This window comes from Rutidosis leptorrhynchoides, chromosome 5 (genome assembly GCF_046630445.1).
Source record: "Rutidosis leptorrhynchoides isolate AG116_Rl617_1_P2 chromosome 5, CSIRO_AGI_Rlap_v1, whole genome shotgun sequence".
Taxonomy (NCBI): domain Eukaryota; kingdom Viridiplantae; phylum Streptophyta; class Magnoliopsida; order Asterales; family Asteraceae; genus Rutidosis; species Rutidosis leptorrhynchoides.
The window spans coordinates 92,785,135-92,809,347 of record NC_092337.1 but is presented as its reverse complement, the minus strand read 5'-3'; the positions used below and the strand labels follow the sequence as shown (position 1 = coordinate 92,809,347).

The 24,213-nt window shown below is 31.7% G+C and overlaps 3 protein-coding genes and 1 long non-coding RNA gene across 5 annotated transcripts; 2 read left to right on the top strand and 2 right to left on the bottom strand.

Annotated features, from left to right (window-relative positions):
* Positions 1-3,969: 3,969 nt before the first annotated feature.
* On the top strand, positions 3,970-6,653 carry LOC139850491 (uncharacterized). Its single transcript, XM_071840061.1, has 8 exons — positions 3,970-4,011; positions 4,143-4,337; positions 5,204-5,264; positions 5,360-5,396; positions 5,520-5,597; positions 5,694-5,766; positions 6,085-6,124; positions 6,442-6,653. The coding sequence occupies exons 1-8, from the start codon at positions 3,970-3,972 to the stop codon at positions 6,489-6,491; spliced, it is 576 nt and encodes a 191-aa protein (XP_071696162.1). The 3' UTR covers positions 6,492-6,653.
* A 1,176-nt stretch (positions 6,654-7,829) lies between these two features.
* Positions 7,830-9,802, bottom strand: LOC139850280 (GATA transcription factor 12-like). Its single transcript, XM_071839869.1, has 2 exons — positions 9,407-9,802; positions 7,830-8,659 (listed from the first exon to the last, which is right to left on the bottom strand). The coding sequence occupies exons 1-2, from the start codon at positions 9,683-9,685 to the stop codon at positions 7,922-7,924; spliced, it is 1,017 nt and encodes a 338-aa protein (XP_071695970.1). The 5' UTR covers positions 9,686-9,802; the 3' UTR covers positions 7,830-7,921.
* A 2,170-nt stretch (positions 9,803-11,972) lies between these two features.
* On the bottom strand, positions 11,973-17,684 carry LOC139847806 (casein kinase 1-like protein HD16). 2 transcript variants are annotated; one of them, XM_071837528.1, is made up of 16 exons: positions 17,219-17,684; positions 16,511-16,642; positions 16,339-16,412; positions 16,180-16,249; positions 16,042-16,097; positions 15,868-15,939; positions 15,676-15,770; positions 15,503-15,569; positions 15,261-15,390; positions 14,948-15,166; positions 14,718-14,851; positions 14,450-14,624; positions 13,923-14,013; positions 13,679-13,836; positions 12,260-12,448; positions 11,973-12,168 (listed from the first exon to the last, which is right to left on the bottom strand). In XM_071837528.1, exons 1-16 carry the CDS (start codon positions 17,351-17,353, stop codon positions 12,109-12,111), a joined length of 1,857 nt encoding a protein of 618 aa, XP_071693629.1. In that variant the 5' UTR covers positions 17,354-17,684; the 3' UTR covers positions 11,973-12,108. The 2 variants fall into 2 exon arrangements, with proteins under 2 accessions (XP_071693629.1, XP_071693630.1); XM_071837529.1 differs by lacking the exon at positions 11,973-12,168 and having other exon boundaries at positions 12,267-12,467.
* A 348-nt stretch (positions 17,685-18,032) lies between these two features.
* LOC139850437 (uncharacterized) lies at positions 18,033-20,233 on the top strand. Its single transcript, XR_011760031.1, has 5 exons — positions 18,033-18,450; positions 18,647-18,710; positions 19,082-19,196; positions 19,386-19,485; positions 20,093-20,233. It is a non-coding gene; the product is annotated as an uncharacterized lncRNA (long non-coding RNA).
* Positions 20,234-24,213: the final 3,980 nt, after the last annotated feature.

The following is a 24,213-nucleotide window of genomic DNA, read 5'->3' as shown; positions in this document are numbered from 1 at the left end:
TAATCCATACACCAACGACCAAAAACACCTACAAACACTTTCATTCTTCAATTTTATTCATCTAATTGATCTCTCTCAAGTTCTATCTTCAAGTTCTAAGTGTTCTTCATAAATTCCAAAAGTTCTAGTTTCATAAAATCAAGAATACTTTCAAGTTTGCTAGCTCACTTCCAATCTTGTAAGGTGATCATCCAACCTCAAGAAATCTTTGTTTCTTACAGTAGGTTATCATTCTAATACAAGGTAATAATCATATTCAAACTTTGGTTCAATTTCTATAACTATAACAATCTTATTTCAAGTGATGATCTTACTTGAACTTGTTTTCGTGTCATGATTCTGCTTCAAGAACTTCGAGCCATCCAAGGATCCATTGAAGCTATATCCATTTTTCTCTTTTCCAGTAGGTTTATCCAAGGAAATTAAGGTAGTAATGATGTTCATAACATCATTCGATTCATACATATAAAGCTATCTTATTCGAAGGTTTAAACTTGTAATCACTAGAACATAGTTTAGTTAATTCTAAACTTGTTCGCAAACAAAAGTTAATCCTTCTAACTTGACTTTTAAAATCAACTAAACACATGTTCTATATCTATATGATATGCTAACTTAATGATTTAAAACCTGGAAACACGAAAAACACCGTAAAACCGGATTTACGCCGTCGTAGTAACACCGCGGGCTGTTTTGGGTTAGTTAATTAAAAACTATGATAAACTTTGATTTAAAAGTTGTTATTATGAGAAAATGATTTTTATTATGAACATGAAACTATATCCAAAAATTATGGTTAAACTCAAAGTGGAAGTATGTTTTCTAAAATGGTCATCTAGACGTCGTTCTTTCGACTGAAATGACTACCTTTACAAAAACGACTTGTAACTTATTTTTTCGACTATAAACCTATACTTTTTCTGTTTATATTCATAAAATAGAGTTCAATATGAAAACATAGCAATTTGATTCACTCAAAACGGATTTAAAATGAAGAAGTTATGGGTAAAACAAGATTGGATAATTTTTCTCATTTTAGCTACGTGAAAATTGGTAACAAATCTATTCCAAACATAACTTAATCAACTTGTATTGTATATTATGTAATCTTGAGATACCATAGACACGTATACAATGTTTCGACCTATCATGTCGACACATCTATATATATTTCGGAACAACCATAGACACTCTATATGTGAATGTTGGAGTTAGCTATACAGGGTTGAGGTTGATTCCAAAATATATATAGTTTGAGTTGTGATCAATACTGAGATACGTATACACTAGGTCGTGGATTGATTCAAGATAATATTTATCGATTTATTTCTGTACATCTAACTGTGGACAACTAGTTGTAGGTTACTAACGAGGACAGCTGACTTAATAAACTTAAAACATCAAAATATATTAAAAGTGTTGTAAATATATTTTGAACATACTTTGATATATATGTATATATTGTTATAGGTTCGTGAATCAACCAGTGGCCAAGTCTTACTTCTCGACGAAGTAAAAATCTGTGAAAGTGAGTTATAGTCCCACTTTTAAAATCTAATATTTTTGGGATGAGAATACATGCAGGTTTTATAAATGATTTACAAAATAGACACAAGTACGTGAAACTACATTCTATGGTTGAATTATCGAAATCGAATATGCCCCTTTTTATTAAGTCTGGTAATCTAAGAATTAGGGAACAGACACCCTAATTGACGCGAATCCTAAAGATAGATCTATCGGGCCCAACAAGCCCCATCCAAAGTACCGGATGCTTTAGTACTTCGAAATTTATATCATATCCGAAGGGTGTCCCGGAATGATGGGGATATTCTTATATATGCATCTTGTTAATGTCGGTTACCAGGTGTTCACCATATGAATGATTTTTATCTCTATGTATGGGATGTGTATTGAAATATGAAATCTTGTGGTCTATTATTATGATTTGATATATATAGGTTAAACCTATAACTCACCAACATTTTTGTTGACGTTTTAAGCATGTTTATTCTCAGGTGATTATTAAGAGCTTCCGCTGTCGCATACTTAAATAAGGACGAGATTTGGAGTCCATGCTTGTATGATATTGTGTAAAAACTGCATTCAAGAAACTTATTTTGTTGTAACATATTTGTATTGTAAACCATTATGTAATGGTCGTGTGTAAACAGGATATTTTAGATTATCATTATTTGATAATCTACGTAAAGCTTTTTAAACCTTTATTGATGAAATAAAGGTTATGGTTTGTTTTAAAATGAATGCAGTCTTTGAAAAACGTCTCATATAGAGGTCAAAATCTCGCAACGAAATCAATTAATATGGAACGTTTTTAATCAATAAGAACGGGACATTTCATCGATCGGGTTCAAATCCACCAAGTCCAACAAATAGAGACGGGTCAAACGGGTCTTATATACGGGTCCAACGGGTCGAGGTGTAAATTTTTCAAATTTAGTTGCACGATGTAATTTTTCAAATTAAAATAAAAAATAATAAAATAAAATATAATAACAATGATAAAAAAAAATATTTAAAACTAAAATTTTATTGAATAAAATGGTTCTCGACCCACTCAGACCCAACCCAACCCGGCTCTCGACCCAACCCGGCTCTCGACCCAACCCATTTGACCCATTTAAATTCAGACCCGTTTCAACCCATGATCCGTTTCGACCCAAACTCATTTGGGTCTCGACCCAACCCGACCCGTTTGCCAAGCCTACTGATAATGTATTTTTTCGAGATCTTTATGTTCGCAAATGTCTGAAGGCGGGTTGTCTCATAAATTTTTCAAAATTTTTATCTTCACCTTCAATTTTGACATTTTTGATAATATTGACCTCTAAATGTACATTTGACCCCTCGTATTTTACTATAAATTTCAAATATTTAATTCGTTAAATTTATAATATATCATTTGAGTTTGAGTTTTTCATCAATATTGACTAAACTCAGTCAATTTGAAACAATTCAAAAATCACATCACATACTTGTATTTAAATCACAATCACAATAAGGATAAAATTTGGGACTTCCATTTTGATACAAACACATAAATCTCTAAAAAAAAATACACATTTGAAAAGAACTTAAAACCTGCCAACCCATTTATTATCAGGTTTGGCTCAAGGAGGGTCAAGTTTGTGTTAATGGCTCAACCCGTGAGTCTAAACGTATCTTGTAAATTTGATTGGTTCAATGTAAAACAGACTCCCCACCTAGTCTCAACTCGAAACTCACAAACCGTTAATATTTTGGTTTAACGAGTCAAAAAGCAAATCCACTCACCAAATTTGACCCGCTTAATACGAAATTAACCCACCAGGCCACCAATTAATATGAAAGATTGTCCGGGTTGAGTTTTTTTTGCCCGCCAACCCGTTTATCAAGCCGAGATGGTTCGACGCGATTATTTTGTCACCTACTCGAATCATTATCACAGCAGATAACTAAATAGTTTGAGAGAAGAAATCATTAGATTCTGGATAGCGTCTGATTCTTGCTTGAAAACTGATAGGTTTTACGTCTCACTTCCAGTGTTGTAAATCTCCAGAGATCTCACCGAGATGATCTCGTTTTTAGAAGGCAACCGAAACGAGATGTTCATCTCCCGAGATTTCTCGGTAAACGGGGTCAAACTTAGTCAAAGTCACGATTTCTCGAATTTTCTTGCTAATTTGTAAGATTTTCTTGTAAAATTCGTAATTTCTAAGATTTTCTCGCTCATTTCTCGGATATTTTTGTAAAATCCCGTAAATACGTATATAAATATACATATATTTATGTTTTTATATATATTTTTATTAAAAAAACTATAAAGTTAACGTAAGTCAACGTCCGATATCTCCCCGAAATTATTCCAAGCCAAGATCCTAAAAGTCCAAACAACTACTAGATTCGAGTTCTCCAACCTTTCTCACTTCTTTAATTCCTGCAATTTATCCCCAAATTAAACCAAACACAATGTTGGGTTCCTTTCAGAACAAATCTCAGCCCTCACAAAATGTACTAACTACACTTATATCTTCTAATCAATTTCTGGCCCTTTGAATGAATTATTACTATATCTGTGAGTAATTAATCAATAATTAATCAATTAATTTATTAATTAATTAATGAGTATTTTGCGATTGCAGAAACAATATAGAGGAGGAGGAGGATGGTTGGGTCGGAGCTTTGAGCCGGCGAATTTCATTCCGGGTCTCGTAATCGGGTTCATTTTTGGCATGTTGTTGGATTTATCAAAACCAATTTCGAGGAGAAAAACTAATAATAAGTTGTTAATTTCCAAATCATCAGCAAATTCTACCAATGAACAAGACCTTAAAATGGTTTGTTTTCTTTTTGCCTTTCTCATATATCAAGATTTATTTAATTTGAGCTAAATTACCTAGCTTTCTTCAATTGGTTTTGGATATTTGGGCTATATACACATAAACTCTTTTGCTGCACAGGTGTGGTGGACTAATTTTTGTGCCTTCATATGTACGTTTATATAAATATGTTAATAAGTTAAAATATTTCGATAGTGTGAACATGAAAAACCTTATCCGTTTACCCTTATATGTACGTATGACAAGTGCAACACGGATTATAAAGTAAGATAGTTTGCAAGCGTTACTTTTATCGACCCAAATTATGAATAGTAAGTTGTTACAAGCCCTTAATGATATGCCAACTGTAACTTTGCCTCATGATTTTAGCTTTAGTTATATGTGGCTTTGGGCTTAGAATATCAAAATGGAGGGCGTTTCGGGACGTTAACTTTTAGGCTCACACATGGGGCATTTCAGCTACTATATCCTTACACAAGTGAATTATTGAGTAGATTAGGAATACTAGAATGTGATGCTTATTTTCATTATTATAGTTATTGATTATTGATATTGAAGTTAACTGAAATACATGACAAAAATAAACTATTTCATTCACGTTAAATGTATTTATTTAAGGAATACTGTTATGATTAAGAGCGGCAAACGCACCGGAAATAATGTTAACTCGGAAAGGATAAGAACAAGTTGTATGATTAACTAATCTGCGATATTAAGTGCTTGTTTATGTTGAGACCTTTAATTGTTGAACACATGGACTATTTTCTTCTTAATTCAAGCTTGATATATTTTCTAATAGACAGACTTGATTTTTTTTTTTTTTTATATATAATAATTATTATTAATTATTATTTCGGTTGTAGGTCCTTGTTGTTAGACAAGACTTGAAGATGGGACAAGGAAAGATTGCGTCTCAATGTGCTCGTAAGAACTCTTCCACAATTTTTCATCTTGCGGTGCACGGCTTCTCCCTTTTTTATTATCTATTTTCTAATTATTATTTTCTTTGTAAATTATAGATGCTGCCACAGGTTTATATTCTGAACTAATGCAAAGGTTTGCTATGGAGTCTACTTATGATTATAACGTTTCAAATCTATTATTTTTTGTATTAAATTGTCACGTTAGTGCTTATAAAATTTCAATCTAACTTGTTGTACATGAGCTTCAATTTATCAGCCATCGGAATCTGTTGCATCGGTGGGAGCAATGTGGACAGGCTAAAATAGTTGTCACGTGTAAAAATCAACAAGAAATGTAAGCAGGCGATTATTTTTAACTTTTACGCATTATTTTCGGAACGTTCTTTATCTGGTTCATCATGTATTGATTGTGCAGTGTGTGTTGTATTAGGAATAAGCTGCAAGAGGTAGCTGAGGGAATTGGCCTTCCAACTTATGTTGTAGCTGATGCAGGACGCACACAGGTATGATTGAGAAACAGGACAACTTATTTTTGTCAAAGCTTTCATTTTTCAGTCCCAAACCGACATATTTTAATTTTATTATTTATGAAATTAATCTTTTCTGTTAATATTTAAGAAATATCCTATCAAGATATTTCCTTGTTTTTCTCTTTTTTGACAATTTTGCATCCTTGAATTGACTATTTTGACTTTTGAAGTCAAAATAGCAGTTGTGGAATCACACAATAAAGATAGTTCTTGGTAAAGTCAAACATGTGGAATATCTAACAAATTCTTCTAAGATCATGGATGTAATTTTTTATTTATTTATTTACACAGGTTTCAGCAGGGTCAAAAACAGTTCTTGCTATAGGTCCTGGTAAGTTATTGCTCTTTCTTTTTTCCTTTTATTAATCTGTTGTTGGTATTGTAAATTGGGACAGAGGGAGTATTAGTGAAAAAATGCTATGACATTTATGGCCAAAATAATCATTTGGTGTGTTTTGAGTTTTGACAGTTGGATCATGTTAATCAATCTAATATTCATTTTCAAACTGATTGGAAACTTAAAAAACTACTCAAGTTACAGAAGTATTTGACCACCACAATAACTATAGCAAGATTATCAAACTTGATTTACAAATTTGCAATGCTGGATTATCTAAATTTGGCTAAATTTTGATTTTGATTGAACAGGTTACAAGTCTATTGTTGATTCAGTAACAGGAAAACAACGCCTATTATGATGTCAAACTCAATGTTGATCTTCATGATTCATTGTTTTCTCGAAGCACCCGATAAAGCTCTCTTCTTAACTAAAATACTTTTGGTATTAGAATTTTATGTTCTTCAGTTCTACTAATTAGTTGATCATTCTCAATCTTAAATACACCATTTAGAAATATTTTGCACACCTCTGTGTTTCTTTTAGGTTCATCCATTCATATTTTTCTATCTTTTCTCTCTTTTAAAACAATTAATCACAGTTAACTTACGATTGTTCAAATCCAATTGAATTTTTTGATAAAGGGAAAGTCAACATCGAATTTGCATTTCCTCTTTAAGTTGGTGGAGGCACATGATCACATGAAATAAGTTAATTTAGCTGCAGATGTTTAAATATTAATTAACTTAATTAGTTATTGTTTGTAGTCAAATAATTAAAGAAGCACCAAATGCTTTAAAAGAAATCGAACAAATGCACATGTAGTAATCTTGGTATCCGTGATTAATCTAAAGATACATTAACTAAGTTATCAATATCTTTTTTTTTTATGTAATTTTTTCCAAAGAATATAATCACAAATGTGCATAATAAATGAAGTCAATTTGCTATTTATTATTTTCTATATATTTGAAAATATAAAACAAATGAAGTCAATTTTCTATTTTCTATATATTTGAAAATAGTAGAGAATGATATGATATATCGATCACGTAGTTGTGCAGTTTTAATAATATTAATTACACTAGTTTCTATAGTTGATTTGATTATATTAGTTTTACTAACTCGGCAAATAAAGTAGTACTTACTACGTGTTACTTACACTAGTTTCTATTGTTCATATTTAAAAACAGATCATCAACTTAGTTTTTAACCTTGCACCTTTTTTACAAAGTTATATGCTTGAAGTGAAGGTTAAACTGACATTTAACTCAAAAAAGGATATTTTTAAATTTAATCAAAAACTACAAGAAAGTTACTAGTGAGACATTTAATTTGACACGAATTGTGAATTTATATACGTATTTAGCTGAAGAAAAATGATGCGATATCAACAAGTTATTTAAATTTTACCCTCAAAGAAACACTTCGTTTAGTGCAAGGGTTCAAAGAAGCACTCATTTAGTTTTATCAGAATGTTTACTACGATAAAAAAAGGAAAAAAAAGAGAAAATAAAATAAATAAACCTGTAAAGAATTTGGCGATTCAATATAAGATTTTTGGTTCGCTTAAAAAAATTTGAATCAGAGCGTCTACATCTCATCTCATCTCTTCTATTTTTCCACAATTTTTTTTCTCGGAATTAAAAATAGAACTGTAAAATTCCCATACCTTAGGAAAGAGATATCCTAAGAAATTATGAGTCTAAAAAATTGAAAATGATCTAAATTAATCTTTAAGAGCTAAAAGGATTAGCAATCAATCTCACCAGGTTACCCTACTATTAAAGATCATATGAGTTGTCGATAATCGGGACCAATACGTTGATGAATCAAGTAATCATCATTGTTGTTAGGTACCTCAAACATCATATTTTGATGATGAATGTAATGTTGTTGCTGATGTTGTTGCACCATTTGCATCTCTTTCTGCCTTCTTAACTCGAGCACCTTTCGATGCGAATTTGAGTGTTTGGTCAGTTGAAACGTCGGACTTGAAGCAGGGCGGTATTCTGGAACCAATCGCCCTGATTTATAACGAACACCACAAGCATTGCAAAGCGTTTTGGGTCCCATTGGTCCGGAACGCCATTGTGGTGTTTTGTCAGTAGAACAATGAAGACACTTTCGTCCGTCGCCATTACTAGATGAATTTTCAAAAACCTCTTTTTTCTTTGTTGAGGTTTTCAATGTCTTTTTCGCGATGGAGCTTGAGGCAATATCGGACTCGGATTCTGATGACATTGTGGCGCTAGGGCTTGTAGAAGTTGGAGAAACGGCTAATAGACGAGAAGACCAATTGCACGGTGTTGCTCGGGGTCTTTTGGTACGGGCTTTTCCACGTACTGAAACGTCAGTATTGAAAACCGGGTTGTTGACCCGATTGTTTGTTTCGGGTTCTTGTTTGTTGGATGCGTAGTTTGGTTTGGCTTTGATTCCGGATATTAGTTGGAGCTTTTGCATATCCTCACTAGAAAACGATTCCTCCACGACGTTTGATAGCCATTCTAGCTCAGCGAAATCGTCATACTGTAGAAAATGGGAATATGTTAATTATTTGTCATTGAGTAATGTAATGTTATTATTTTACTTAGCATGTGTTTGATTACAACTGAAAAGAAGTGTTCCAGCACTAAATATTGAACCATTTAAAATGTAACGCGTTTGTTTGGAAACAAATGATGATGAATAACAAAAAAAAAAATGTGTTGAAACATTCAGAGTTTGAAAATACTCTATTAACCATTCAGTACTATATTTTTCTTAACATACTCCTTAAATCTTCATCACACTTATCAAACAGCTACGTTCTTTTATTTATTAAAGTAAAAAATTAATACGATAATAACTATCAAACGTGTTATTTTCATTCAGAAACACGTTCAATTATATTGAGTCTTTAAATGCTTAATTATTGTTTATCAAGCGCAACCTTAAATTACTATTTTATAATCTTAAGTGGTCAGTAAAAGTTACTCCGTGTTTAATAGACGCTACAAGTTAAACAAATTGATTAAGTATAGTTAACTGCAATTTAACGACTGTTACATATGTAGTGAAAAATATTTCACAAACATTAGGATATTTAGAATATACTCCAATAAAAGAGAGTTTCATCCTAGGCGGTAAATTTAATATAGTTTCATATAGTAGTATTAATTACATATTTACATATCAATAAATATTTTTCGTTGAATTAGGTCTAACAAATTAACAATGTTTTATCTCAAAAATATAAAAATGACATGCAAATGTGACGCGAAAGTAATTAGTTACCGGTTGAACACAAAGGTCATGAGAGAATTGAGTATCGGTAAAATTGCTCCGGCGAGCTGCGGCATTATCCGGCGGAACGTTATGGTCTGACTTAGAACAACTATCAACGACGGTTGAGGAATCTGTGGAAGCACCAGCAGCAACGAAAGGTGGAGAGTCAGTCGCCGGTAACATTTCGTCGGTAGGGAAATCGAGAAGGTCTTCGATAACGAAATTTTCAGTTTTCGATTTCTCCGGCGTCAATTGATTGGCAGAAGATGATCCTTGAGTGTTTTTCATGGTTAATTGAGTGTGTGTGAGTTTTGAATTAGGAATTAAATTTGGGGAAAATTAATAATATGTAACGTAGAGAAAAAGGGGAAGGTGTTTAGTGAAAGAGGAGAGTGTGGTGATAAAATAAACGTAAAGAGGAGAGTGTTTATTTGCGTTTGAAGAGGACACACGATGACCTACAAATATGGACCTTTTAATTTGACGAAGACTCGTATTTATTTTATTTTTTACGGAATAATAAATTTAATTTAACTTAAACTAAATGTTGTAACAAATTCTCCTTATAAATAATAACTAAATATGGATGAGCTTCTTGATATTTTGGCCCGCAAAGTTACAAAACACGGATGAGCTTCTTGATACTTTGGCCCGCAAAGTTGATAATGAAAGATTGGAGAAGGTTTTATGGCAGAAAGGACTTGGAGTTTAATTTGGCTGACAACGTTTTGAGCTATTTGGATTGCTAGGAATGAGTTGGTGTTTAATGGGGTCTATGTATGTTGGGCCGCTATGGATGATCGTTTCAAGGTGAAGGTGTTTCGATGGGTTGTTAATTCGAAGTTGTGCGAGTCTCATCTATTTTACGTGATTCACATCCAAAGATGTTACTGTGATAACATGAAGACTTTCAACTTATATGCATTTTTGCTTCTTTAAAGTTGGCTAAAAAAAAAAAACTAAATAAACATAGGTTGTCGTTTAGTGTAGCTGATTGGGCCCTAAATTGTACTGTGCTAATGGGCCTTTTGGTAGAGATGTGTAGTGGGCTACTTCGTTCCGTTTTAATTGGCTTTTTTGATAATTTAATCAGATGTATAGTGGGCTACTTCGTTTTTATTATTTTAATTGTAATTGTAATTAGGCTAAATGAGGATACATGCATATTATGGTTTCTTTTCTTCCAGTTTCATCATCGCGTGAACTATCTGCTTCTTCTTTATGCTTGCCGACTTTCAGGGATTTTGTAATCGGATTTTCTATACTGGTAATGTTGTTATGGTAGTTTTAATAGTTGTTCTTTTCACTTTTTTCTGTCAATTGAATTTTGTTCGTTCAGGTTTCGCTGAATAATGTGTATTTTGATTTTTTGCTTGACAGGTGAAAATTAAGAATTTAGATGTTATAAACCACGCGTTACTATGATTAATTGAGTTCGATTCGATCTCAAACATAATTACTGTTAAATGAATCGAGATGAATATCAGAATATTAAAACGACACGGTTCTTTAACAACAAGTATGTTATTTTATTCATATTGGAGGTCAGTGGCGGAACTTGACCCCGACTCGAGATCGGGGAAACTAATCGAAGGGGGGTAAACACTAAAAAAACCTTATTTTTTCGTAATTTTTTTTTTTTTAGTGTAAAAAAAATTTTCCCCCGAAATCGAGCGGGGGCGGATACCTCTTTCGTCCTATATATGTTCCGCCCCTGTTGGAGGTTTATATATACTTTTTTAACCAACCAAGTCAAAGTTAATAAATTATTGAATATGAGGTTTACTGGGCTAGTGATATATCCACCATGATTTTTACTGCACCCACCATAACGGTACGTTATAAGTTGTACGATACAACATGTTAATGCAAAAATTATGGTGGATATAATAAAAATGATGATAGATATATCACCACCCTTACTGGATTCATATTATTCTTATAATCATAATCATATTACCTACATGTATTCTGGTGAATGAAGAACTGATGTCGTATTGTACAAGATTGTTTATGGCAAGAAAAAGATTTAAATTGTTGTCTGTTTGCTTGAGCAAGAGGCCATCTGTTCAGACCTTTTCAGGTTAACACCAAATAAAGAAATTGAGTTCTGGGAAAAGATATACTAGCAGCCTGCTACCACATGTGATCTTTTTTATAATATATTTTATATATTTTCTCTGTTAAATAAAAGGAACTTATGAATTCATACTATTCTATTTTTAAGCTTTACTAAAGGAAATCTTGTTGGTAGTTGAATGAATATTCTATATTAAGCTTTACTAAAGGAAATCTTGTTGGTAGTTGAATGAAATTTTTATATTTCCATATGACATGTGTTGACACCTATTTTAATAAAGTTTATACAAAGATACGGAGTACTAATTAGCAGATATATATTGAGTAAGATGCAATTCATATTCAAGAAGCTAGAAATTTAACCGAAAAGTTAGTTATTAAATCGATTGAAAAATCATGAACATATGCACAACATTAGAAAGTGAGATAACATCAAAATGTTATCGATTACTATGAAAGTTAATAAGCTAATAGTTACCTGAACATGTATAGATAGTATTGATAACAATTTTGACGACCTAATGATTTAAAGGGGCAATGCAGTCGCACTACTTGCAAACCCTTTAACGCCCCCGTACTAACTACAAACCATTTGCTATAATCTCCAGTGAAAATTCTAAAACCGTCACATCTCATGAAACGGTTCGACCATAACACATTGAAGCAATATAAAGATTCTTTCCCCATTTGTCCTGCAGGATAACACAAATGAAGTTCAGAAATTAACACAAATAGACCTAAAACAAACGTACACTGGACGTATATAGATTTGAGAAAACGCACCTTAACATGAGTGCTAGGAAATGAAGAGGTGCGCAGGGTTTCCTGTGTCTCATCTGCAGGTTTTCTTCTTGGGACACTAAGAACAAAAGCAGCTTGGTCGAATGTAGCTGCGGTTGCTGTTATCCTAAACCCAGCATCCCATCTTTTATGAATACCTTCACTCGGATACAAAAAGTCTAGTTCTACCACCTGGATCACACACACAAATCTACACTCATATTTGTTTGCCTAGAAACATACCACAGTTATTGGAGATTTGGTTAAAAACATGAAAAAGAAATCTTATGTTCATTTCTTTCGATAATCAGCCTTAGTCCCATCATTGCGGCTCTGATGTCGAGAACCCGTATATCACCGTATTTTGGGGGTGAGACCTTTCGATACTTTGTATGATTCACCATAGTGACCGACATTTTCTCCGATAATATGTACACAAGCGTCTCTTTCTATTTCTTCCTTCCTCGAGTCCTCTCAAGTGATGGCAAGGAAGAGTCCAGATGTCATCACCATAATCTTCCCACGAACTGAGGAAATTGGGGAACATAAGACAAGTGGTGAAGAGATTGAAGTGTTGTTTTGTCTAACTAAATATTTATGTTTAAAAAGTTGGGTAAAAGTCCTAAATCCTTATTTTGAACTATTATCTATGTTTAAGAGAATTTGGTTAAACTCGTGAATCTCGATACCTTTTGTTTAATTTAGTATCTACGTCTAGATCGAACTTGGTACGTCATACAAAGATACTCTATTAAACAAAAGATATCGCGCCTTTAACCAACTTTTAAACATAAATAACACTTCAAAATAAACCTTTAAAAGTTTTAATCAACTTTTCAAACATAAATATTGAGTTAGACAAACGGCACCTCAATCTCATCATCACTTGCCTTGTTCGCTGATTTCTTCAGTTCGTGAGAAAATTATAGTTATGACATCCGAACCCTTCATTAACATCACTTGAGACACTCGAGCAAAAAATGAAAAGAGACGTGCGTGTATACATTATGAAAGAAGATGTCGGTCACAATGGTGGATCATACAAAGTATTGAAACGTCTTGCCCCAATATACGGTTATCTACGGATTCTCATCTCCCTATCGCCGAAAACGCATTCACGAGAATGGGTATTGGAGCCGCCATGATGGACTAAGGCCGATTATCAAAGGAATGGACATGGAATTTCTTCTTCTTGGTTTTAACCAAATCTCCAACTGTTGTGTGCTTCATTACACATCCGACGGTCAATTTAAAAAGTAATCATATGGGCTCCAAATTTAACAGACTCTTAAAACTTCGGCCATTTTCACTAACTAAATATCTAATTTTACTTGTTTGGCCGTTCAATAAAAATACTCCAATTTGACACATTGCAATTGCCTTTAACGGGAAACACATCAAAATTTTAACAAAGAAAAATACCTGCTCGGTGAATCCGGCACCACGAGACGTAACAATTGCCCATTTACTTCCTGCAGTTGCCATAGCAGTGACATGATACCCTTCTTTCCACTTTTTATTAATCCACTTAAACGGAAATGATTCGCTCACTTTATACGACTGCTGAATATATTGTGTGCCTGTAATTAAAACCGTTATACGTGTTTAGAAAAGTAACAATTGATATAAAAAGATAGTATTATTGCCTACATACAATTTCCCTTACCCATTGACATTACAACTACTGAGCTTCCATTGTTAGCACCAGCAATTGCACTGATGTAATAATTCTTCTCCCAGTGTTCCATTATCCATTCCTTAAATTACAAAAACAAATATAATGCTTAGTTGCATAAGTACGAAAACATGTGTAAGTAGTGATAACCGTGCAGCAAAGTTGTAAAAGTTGCGAGTCGGTCGGGACCTTAGAGGGACGGGTTGGAGGTTGACCAACGTTGACTTTTAGTAATAAATTAATTAAACATATACATATTACATAATGATATATCTAACATAAAACATAAATACTTCAAACAACGATATATGGCACAAAATCTAAAAGATATAAACCTTTTGACCTAACTTTGACTTCACCAACAAAGACCCGACTCAGGCCCGAATTTGACCCGACTTTTTAACGGTTTTTGATCGATTCGGGACGGGCTAGTCCCCAAACCGACTCGGCCAACTTTTACAACAGTGTGTGCAGCAAAACCTAAAATAATACACATAAGAACAAAGGGCATGAAATACCTTGTTGAGAAAAACGGGAGAAACTTGGTAAACTTGTGATGTGAATCTTGTGCCTGCATCCATGATAATAGCCCATTGGTTTGAGCATGAGGCCACACTGCTAATTAATAACCCGTCTTCATTTCCTTTCTGGATATGTTGTGCAAGTCTCGGTTCAGCCACATTATAATGATATCTAAAACACATTGGTAGGTCAAATTGACCAAGTTAGTCAACAAGTCGGAAAAGATAACATCACTTAGGTCAAACCAAAAGTCAAATGTGTTACCTCTGCTTCATTGGGCGACGAGCATTGTAAACACTTATCCACTGAGTTGCAGGCATTCCCATACGAATTTTCTTTGTTGGTTGTTCATCATCTTCTCCCTCGATTGTTAATCTTCCTCGTTTGTGTCCAATAAGCTAACAGAGTACATAACATATCAACAATGAATAAATATACAATTAAGAGTTCATAAAACATTTATTCTTTATTAATATATTTAAAAAAAAAAACACCTTCTGAGCACCATCAGTGTTTATCGGTCTAATATCCGGATTTGGCCCAACTATTCCATCAAAAAGTGAGATATATTTTGCATAATTAGGTTCCTCATCAAACTTTAAATTCACAACATATTCAACGAAATGCCGAAACGGGGCAGGACAGAAGCAGCAAAGTGATTCTGGAGATGTTGCCATCTTCTTCTTGCATACAAGAAACCCTTTATTTTCACCCTGTGAAATTTGTAACCAAAATGTAACAACTTTAACAACCTATCGTTCAAAAATAATAATTAGAAAGAAAAAAAAAATGAAGTTATGAGCTCACCTGAAAGCCTTGCCAAGGCAGTCGGCCACGTAGAAGAAATATAAGCGTATAAGCAAGAGATTCCAAATCATCCCTTCGGCTTCCCGTTCTTCCAAGATGTGCATGTACACTCGCATATCGAACAGTTCCCCTACAAAAATAAATAAATAAATAAATAAAAATAAATAAATAAAAAAATCTTGTAAAAATTAAAAAGATGACAACTTTGACATTTTAATAAGTCAATGGGTCACCTAACATACCTAAACACATCTGGTCGTTGGTCATAGTCAACGTGCCCTCCTGATGAAGTATCCCGGTATCTGGTGGCTGCCATATACAACATTTTGCTTTCAATAACATTAATTCTTCTAGAACCTATTTAATGATTTAATGATAAATAATAATAAAGAAATAAATAAAAGATAAAATATACCTAAACCAAGATCAACAAGAAACAGTTTCTTCTCATCTGATGTTCTTGGTGGACCAAGCAAAAAATTCTCGGGTTTAACATCACCATGTACGTACCTGCAAAACATCATCATTATTACAAACTTACATAATCAAGTACACACATTAAACAGATACTTACAAAATTGTAGATTTTAAAACAGATGAAGGTTACCCTCTGGAGTGTATCTTCTCTAATATAGAGATGGCTTCGATAGCAATGCACGCAACCATTTCAATGGACATCCTATAAAATTGACAGGTGGAAAAACAAAACATCACAACACTACAACAAATTGGTTAACATTTTACTAACAAACACACAAACATTTTCGGAGACCGAACTTACGTGTGCGAGTTGTTATTCCAGACATCCCATAGGCTAGGTCCAAGCATATCCATGACCTTCGATAATAATATCAACATCAACAGATATTATAGAAATATTCATTTTTTTAAATAAAAAACTACATTAGTTACCACTTACCATAATGTAGTATTCACCTTGTCTAACCTTAAAATGTACACGTGGCACACCGTGACTTCCACCAAGAGCACTAAAAATTAACCAACGAAACAAATCATCTTTTTAGCAACTTAAGGGACTCAGTATGTCAAAGTGTACAAAGATCATAACAGAACCTACTTGTAGACTTGCCACTCATATGGTGGGCCGTAGTTGCAACCTTTGCTACTTCTGTGTTCAAGCTTCAACGCAACCTATATAACGAATTACAAAAGACAGATTAAGCCAAAATTCAGTATTACAACTATTGAAAATTACCGAACGAATACTTGAATTGTAAGATATGTTATACCTCTATAGCTCCTGAACCAGTTCTTTCATGAGGAACCGGTGCATTAATACGACGACCAACATATACTTGCCCGAATCCTCCCTTTCCAAGTTTTCTCTCGATTTTATATGACGGGGACCCACCAACCTGAACCTGTTTTAAAGAAAACGCAAAAGAGAAAAATAGCATTACTAATCACAACATAAGAAATCTTGTAAAGCATATCTTTTGGAGTCTATAACAATAACAATTAAACGTTATTAACTTTGAGCAATATATAACAAAATATATATGTAGTGTAACAATTCTACTCACACCGTCACACATAACATAGCTGTCAATTTCTTAAAGCAGTATAAGTCATTTATATAGGATACCAAATTTTTCTTCTTCAAAATGGATATTCATAAAAAGCTAAACTTTGATCAACCATTGCATTAGAAAATGAAATTCACAAATATTCAAGGGATCATGAAAAAGCAGTGACAAACAGAATAATCAAAAGCTTGACTTTACAGTTTAAATTATTTAACCCTCCAAATCACTATCAAATAGTCCAAAAAGAATTATATTTTAATTGTCACACAATCAATATTAGGAGAATTCTAATCCACATACACAAGCACAAACTCACTCTTAAAGGTAACAAATTGAACTATATAAACATTCTTATAATTACTTTACCCGATAATATATAATATAGTACAAAAACAAATGGAATAATTATACCCTTTCTGGAAGTGGAGCAGTTTCGTCTTCAACACCCAAACCCTTATCATAATCGGGTGGGCTAGGGCTAGGGCTCGGGGCAGCACCTACGCTATCAAATTTATCATCCATTATTATTAATGCATTATCGATCATCCATGATACAAAGAAAACCTCGTTTCATCCGAATCAATCAGTAGAGATTTCACTCGAACCTCGTTACGAATCGGAGAAATTTGTGAGATCCGTGGGGTGAAAAGAGAATTTTGTTCAAAAATTGAGAAAATTGGAACTTAAAAAAGAAGAATTTTGTTATGAGTTGTTATGTACGGATAAATATATTTACATGTAATGCGTTAAAAAATTATAATTAGGGTTTTACAGGAGAATTATAGTAGCGGTGATTTTATCGCCGTAGTTTTTTTTTTCTTTTTAGAAATAGAAATAGGAATGGGAAATTTACAGAACAAAAGCGGAAGAGGGAGGACGGAGATGGTGTACACTTTTATCATGGAATAACTAAAATTATCCTTGACTAACTTACTTTTTATCAAGGAATAACTAACTTACTTTTAAAAACTTAACAATTATCCTTGACTTTTAAGGATTATTATTCAAAATTTACAAGTAATCTATATATTCTATTATATTGCTAAAATGATGACATCATTAAAAAAACAATTTCCTTTGTTAAAAAAAATTTAAAAGAAAAAAATCTAACCATGTCATAAACAAAATTAATTATTTTTTTCAAAAAAAAAAAAGCCAACCGTGTTTCTATTTTCTAACCCTAATTTAAAATCTCTCTCTTAATCTCAATCTCCATCTCAAATCGGCTTCTTCTCCTCCGTTACCATGCTATCCCTTCAATTTTAACCAGAAAGTGCGACTAATATTCTTTTATCTTCAATCAGCAAACGGGATACTTCGAGACTTGCAGACTTCCAGACTCCACAACCCTAATATTTTCAAATTGTCATATTTTCTTCATCTTCATCAACTATATGCTTCATCTTCATCTATGTCTTTCTTAAAAAACTCATTTTTTCTGTCATCATCAGATTCGTATACAGAAAAAGAATTGATTTCGTATATAGATCATGATAAGATTTAAAGTGATGAATAACAAGTTACATGCAAAAGTGATTTTAAGGCGACTGATAAAGATTGTGATGCTGATTCACATATATTCAAACTTTCAGTATCTTCTGAAATACAACAACCATAAACCCTAACGCCTCATTCAAGATCAGGTTTTTTTTGTTATTTTTTTCTACAGATTGTTCATTAAGTTTATGGTTTTTTGTTTTATTTTTTCCAATTACTTTATAAAGTTAAAGTTTTTTACAGATTGTCCATTCACGTTCATTATTTTCTACAGATTTGTCAATGTTAATAACTTCTGTTTTAGATTGAGGAATAACATGATGATGTAATTCTATTATGCAGGAGTAATAATTGATGAAGAGAAAATGTATAGCTTGCTTATTTGCTTATGTATCTATTAAAAAAGGTTTTGCTTTCTTTTATATTTTCTATTTTACCTAATTTTTCATGTTTGCAATAACACACATAAGTTCTTGAGTGTGTTAAAAAGGTTATAACATATTAAGATAGTCAAAAGATATGTATCATTATGAACGCACACCAGTTGTTCGATGAAATGACAAAGGCATAATATATTTATGTTCGTTAACTTTGCAACTTGGATATTAAATCTAAGACAAAATATGACATATTAGGGTCTATAATGCGTGTTTTTTGTATTGATGTTACTTAGTTATGGACTTATGGTTAGATTGTGACTTATTGTATGAACATGATATCTTTATCAAATTATGTTAAACTAATACTTAAATTTAATGTTGTTTTATCTATGTTAAGGATCTGAAAGAGAGCTATATGATGCTTGCTTGTGAAGCCCAAAAATAGAAAGATCAATAGGCTCTTTATTTGTTGATGAAAATTCTTTAAACTTCGGTCTGAGTAAATCTCACAGGTTTGCTCACATATATGTTACTTTGTGTACTCCTTAAAAAGCTAACAATCACAGCTGCTATTATAAATTTATAATAATTTGATATTTTATTTTCTAGGTTTTCTTAAGCACATAAACCATAATCTAATTAAAATCTTTGCTATTCTATTGTTTCAATAACTTGGATTTTTATTTGGTATGTTTACTTAGCGGTTGTTGCAGATTATGATGGTGGAATTTAAAAATTGAAGATGGATGAAAAGCCCAATAAAGATATGTATGTTCAGTTCAATCTATTTAAAACGTTAAGGTAATTTTAATATATCAAATGACTGAATGAAAATTTTTTATTAACAAAAAGTTTTATGCCTTTTTGATTGTGTTACATTAATTTATGCATATGGTTGGTTATATATAATGTTCATAAGAAACTGACTTGGATAGTATATGAAAAGTTGCCTTAACTATTACTGTTTTTGTAAGTGTTATGGGAATAAGGAGTGTTCATATTGACTACATATTTGTGATAACAGTAGAATTGTGATGCTATTAGAATAGCAACTAAATGGGTTCCAGGGCCACAACTCCACAAGACATATATCTCAGTGTTTGGACAACTGTGATAAAATAATTTGGTTGCTATTTCAAGATTTATCTTTCTTAAATATAGATATTGTATCATATATTAGTTTGTCATATATAATTAGTTTGTCATATATTAATGCCAAAGTTGATTTTGAAAGAACTTAGGAGTGTTATCTTTACTGTCTAGAATAGTTTAAACTTGAAATGTGGTTTTTCTCCCTTGAACAAAGGGGAGTATAATTTCCCTACAAGTGGTTCTAATGGTCTCCAAAGTTCTCATGGCAACACATGTTAAGTAATTAAAACCGCACTAATTTACCTCATTTTTGTAGGAATGCTATTGGTTCATCTTTATTTTAGCAATGGCTAAACAACATTCAGAGTGATAAAAGACTACTTGCTGAAGGATATTTGTGTGAACAAATTTTATCCCATTTATGTTTTGATTTAGATGCATGTAAGTTTTTGATTTAAAGTCTCTATTTTGATTAATCCCCATACACCACTTAGGTGGTATTGGGTTTTTTTGTTGATGTCTCTATTTTGATTAAGTTATTTGAATTTTTATGAACAGAGCAAAAATTGATTAAGAGAACTATTCTTGGAAGAGATGTGGTCTAGATGGGTATATGATTAAGGTCTGTGGGTAGCAATGTGGTGGTGTCATATGGGTAGATTTAGGTGCTGTTTGTTTTTTAAGATGTTTTATGTCTGTAGTCTGCGACTACATCTGCCAAAGAAGATGTGGTCCTGACATCTGCAAATTGAAAATAAAAAACTGTTTGTTTTTTTGTCTGCAAAATTAATACGATTTTGATATAAGATAATTAAAAATGACTTATTTTAATCCATAGCCAAGTAATATCTTAAAATATTAAGAAAATATAAATATAAAATGTATAATAAAAAAATTGAAATCAGAAGAATCCAACAACTTTACTGTAATTCACAATCAGTGTGTATATATAACTAGGATATAATTTACATGGTGTAATTCGCCAAGTAATTCACAACATCATACATAGTTTTTATCTGTGTAATTCATCACGGCATACATACATTGTAATTGTACACTATAATTCACAACAAAACTTTTCATCAAAATTAACATATGAACACATAATCAAAATACACGGGTTTGAGATATGAAAACAACAAACCCAAGTATCAAATTTTCATGGAGTATGCTCGAATTTAAAGTTCCCAACATTCCGGTACATCATTTTTCATGTGTCGGAGCTTGCAAGAGATAACTAACAAGGGAAGAGTTTGAAGTTGATACATCGGCTGTTGGGTGTTCGGTTATTGAAAAGACAATCGGGTTCAAGAATTGAAGATGCTAGGGGTAGGGAGAATTAGGTGTAAGATGTCTCTCGTTGGTGATTTGAAGAGGTAAAGGTAGTTGAGAAGTGGGTTAGGTAAAAATGTCTTCAGGAATGAGAAGCAATATTTTAGGTCTTCTTGTTGGAAGACATATAAAGGTCTTATTATGTCTTATGTCTTCACAAAAACAAACTATCTGAAATCAAAATGTCTGCCCGCCCGCAGACATAAGATCAAATAAGGTCTTCAATAAGAAAAACAAACAACACCTTAGCCACTCTTTCTGGAAAGGGCTTATAGGTGCTACATGAGTTTAATTTAGAGGGTCTTGGTGATCATTGTTATGGAAATATTAGATTGAATGTATTGTGTACAATTCATAAATACAATGATCAAGCATGAATTGGTGAGTTGGTATAAAATCATGGATGAACTTTAGATGTATATATGAACATAAATATATAATGTACTATTTGGTTACGTATGTTTAATAAAATGTTTAAATTAACTTGATGTTTTAACTCCGTTCTTGACATGTATCACATTAAAAGTGTATATATAACAAGTTGTCCTCTACAAACCATACTTACCAGCTGAGCGAGATGATTTTATAACTTTGGTAATTCCACTCACAATTTGTAGAAACATGGATCAAAAACACAATAAGAGCTATTAGTTTGTGATCTCATTGATGATTCATTTTTACCATGTTATATTTAAACAAACCCGTGAATTCACGGGTCCATATTATTAAACTGTTTCGTTTAAATAAACCCGTGATTTCACGGGTCATTTCACTAGTTTTAAGCATTTAAAACTCTAAAAGTTGTGGGTAAAGTTTTTTTATCATACACCAAATTAGTCACTGAAATATGGTATTTTAGACTATTTAAATATTCTCAGTGATTCATCCTACGATTGTTTTCAAATTTTTTCTATTCACTTTAAAATATTTATATTTTGCTAGTAGTTTGAATATAAGACATCTTGTTAATAAATTAGGACCTCAATCGCTAAGATATAATGGAGAGTTTTCATAAGAGATAAATGATGGATAATATAGATAAATTTACTCACATTGGGTTGAAATTTTGAGCGAGTTCTGATCGCCTTTTCCGTTTGTTAGTACTTGGTGTAATTCTTGGGTGATGAATATATTTGAGTTCCGCGTGTATTTTGTGTACTATGGTGACCTTGTAAGGTGTGAGACTGTCCTCATTTTTGGCATTTAATCTTTCTTACTATGGTTTTTCGCATTTTTCTAATGAGAAATGTAGAGCTTGACATCCACTTGTTAAGGAACTCAATGTGTATTCATGTGCTTGTTTCTTCATCCGGCGCAGTTCGTAAAATATTTTGGGAAAATTTGAGTGTATTTAGTTTGTAATTTAGTGTTTAATGTTTGTCGTGACGTAGTCAATTTTAGTTGTGTGTTATGATCGTCGAATGTTCAATCAGACAATGTTCTGAGTCAATTTTAATAAAACATTATCTAAAAAACTTTTAATATAAACTCGAGTCTATTTTTTTAATATTTTGTTTGTAAATTGAAAGTAGTTACTCATTTTTTTAAAATAACCAACACTAAGTCAATAAATGTACCACTTCGGATTTTGGTGGTTGGGGGTGGCTTCATGTAGAGACCCGTCCTAATCCATCCGTCCTAATCAATCCATCCGGATTTTGGTGGTTAGGTTAAGTCATAGTGTACCACAATCCTAATGCTCGAGACTATATGCAAAAGTCAACAAAAGTCAATTTGACTCAAAATGTTTTCCAAAATTTATACATGATTATTATATTTTAAATATCGTCGTTTTATATTTTTACATATTTTTAAAAGATTTTACTAAAGTAAATAATACAATTCATTTATTAATAATTAAAATATAATTTTATATATCTTAAGTAATAAAATTTATAAGGTTCATTTAATATCATAAAATATTATGATAGGTTTTATTAAAGTAATTATATTATTTGTGTTACAACATTGATAAATAAAATTTATATTATTTTGTAAGAATAATTATTATTATCTTATTAATAAAAATATTAATTTTTATATTTACTAAAAATGATATTATGAAAAATGATAATTTCTAATTCATGATATTAGTGAAATTTATATTAACAATTTTATTCCTATTAAAAATAATAACTTTTGTAAAAATGATATTTTTTAATATTAATAATACCTTTAATAATAATAGTGATAAAAATAATAAAAAATAATAATTTTATCTAAATCAGTTTCTTACAATATTTTAAATTTCATCATGATACTCATACTCATTATTTCCTAATTGATTTGTTAGTAGCTTTTAAGTCGTCTTTTATATCGTATTCCTTTTAATGATAATAATAGTAATTATAATAATTAAGTGTTACTTAATATTATACACTAATAATAATAAATATTATGATAATGATATTACTAATAACTATTTTAATGGTGATAATAATAATACTAATTATACTTTTAATGATAGTAATAATAATAAAAATAACAATTTTTAATGATAATACTTTTTATTGATAATAATAATAATAATAATAATAATAATAATAATAATAATAATAATAATAATAATAATAATAATAATAATAATAATAATTTGATAAAAACTAGAATGACGATAACAACGACGATAATAATAATCATTTTTAATAATAATATTAAAAATTCAATTGACTATAACTTCTAATCCGTTCATCGAAACCATTCGACATCTAAAGGAAAAGTTCTTAATTTTTCGCTAGCTTTTCAAAGACATGCATATCTTATACCTTATCTCAACCACAGGTGTAATTAATTTAAGATTCAACATAACCTATCTAAGGGCAATATAAAAAGTTCAAGCATACATAATCCTATTTTCTCGAGCACTAGTCAGGGATACACTATTAGTATGTAAAAATTAAATTATGAGTACTCACGTATCAATATTGAGATTCAATATTGCAGGAAAGGTACGTAGAAGCAACGGAGATGATAAACACTAATTTGACCTCACGAGCATAACCCCCGAACATTACCCATAACCTCCATAGCTATAACCCATAATTTCTTTAGTTCTATCCCGCTCAAAAAATTCATTTTGAGAGCACGCGGGCAGAACCTCGTCGT

Excerpts from the sequence above, each read along its gene's own strand:
- LOC139850491 (XM_071840061.1), top strand. The coding sequence starts at position 3,970 with ATGTTGGGTTCCTTTCAGAACAAATCTCAGCCCTCACAAAAT. Across the intron at positions 5,265-5,359 it reads GATTGCGTCTCAATGTGCTC|ATGCTGCCACAGGTTTATAT; the intron begins GTAAGAACTCTT and ends TGTAAATTATAG. Across the intron at positions 5,397-5,519 it reads TATTCTGAACTAATGCAAAG|CCATCGGAATCTGTTGCATC; the intron begins GTTTGCTATGGA and ends TCAATTTATCAG.
- LOC139850280 (XM_071839869.1), bottom strand. The coding sequence starts at position 9,685 with ATGAAAAACACTCAAGGATCATCTTCTGCCAATCAATTGACGCCGGAG. Across the intron at positions 8,660-9,406 it reads ATGACCTTTGTGTTCAACCG|TATGACGATTTCGCTGAGCT; the intron begins GTAACTAATTAC and ends CATTTTCTACAG.
- LOC139847806 (XM_071837528.1), bottom strand. The coding sequence starts at position 17,353 with ATGATCGATAATGCATTAATAATAATGGATGATAAATTTGATAGCGTA. Across the intron at positions 16,098-16,179 it reads AAGGTGAATACTACATTATG|GTCATGGATATGCTTGGACC; the intron begins GTAAGTGGTAAC and ends TTATTATCGAAG. Across the intron at positions 15,570-15,675 it reads TCTTGTTGATCTTGGTTTAG|CCACCAGATACCGGGATACT; the intron begins GTATATTTTATC and ends TGTATATGGCAG.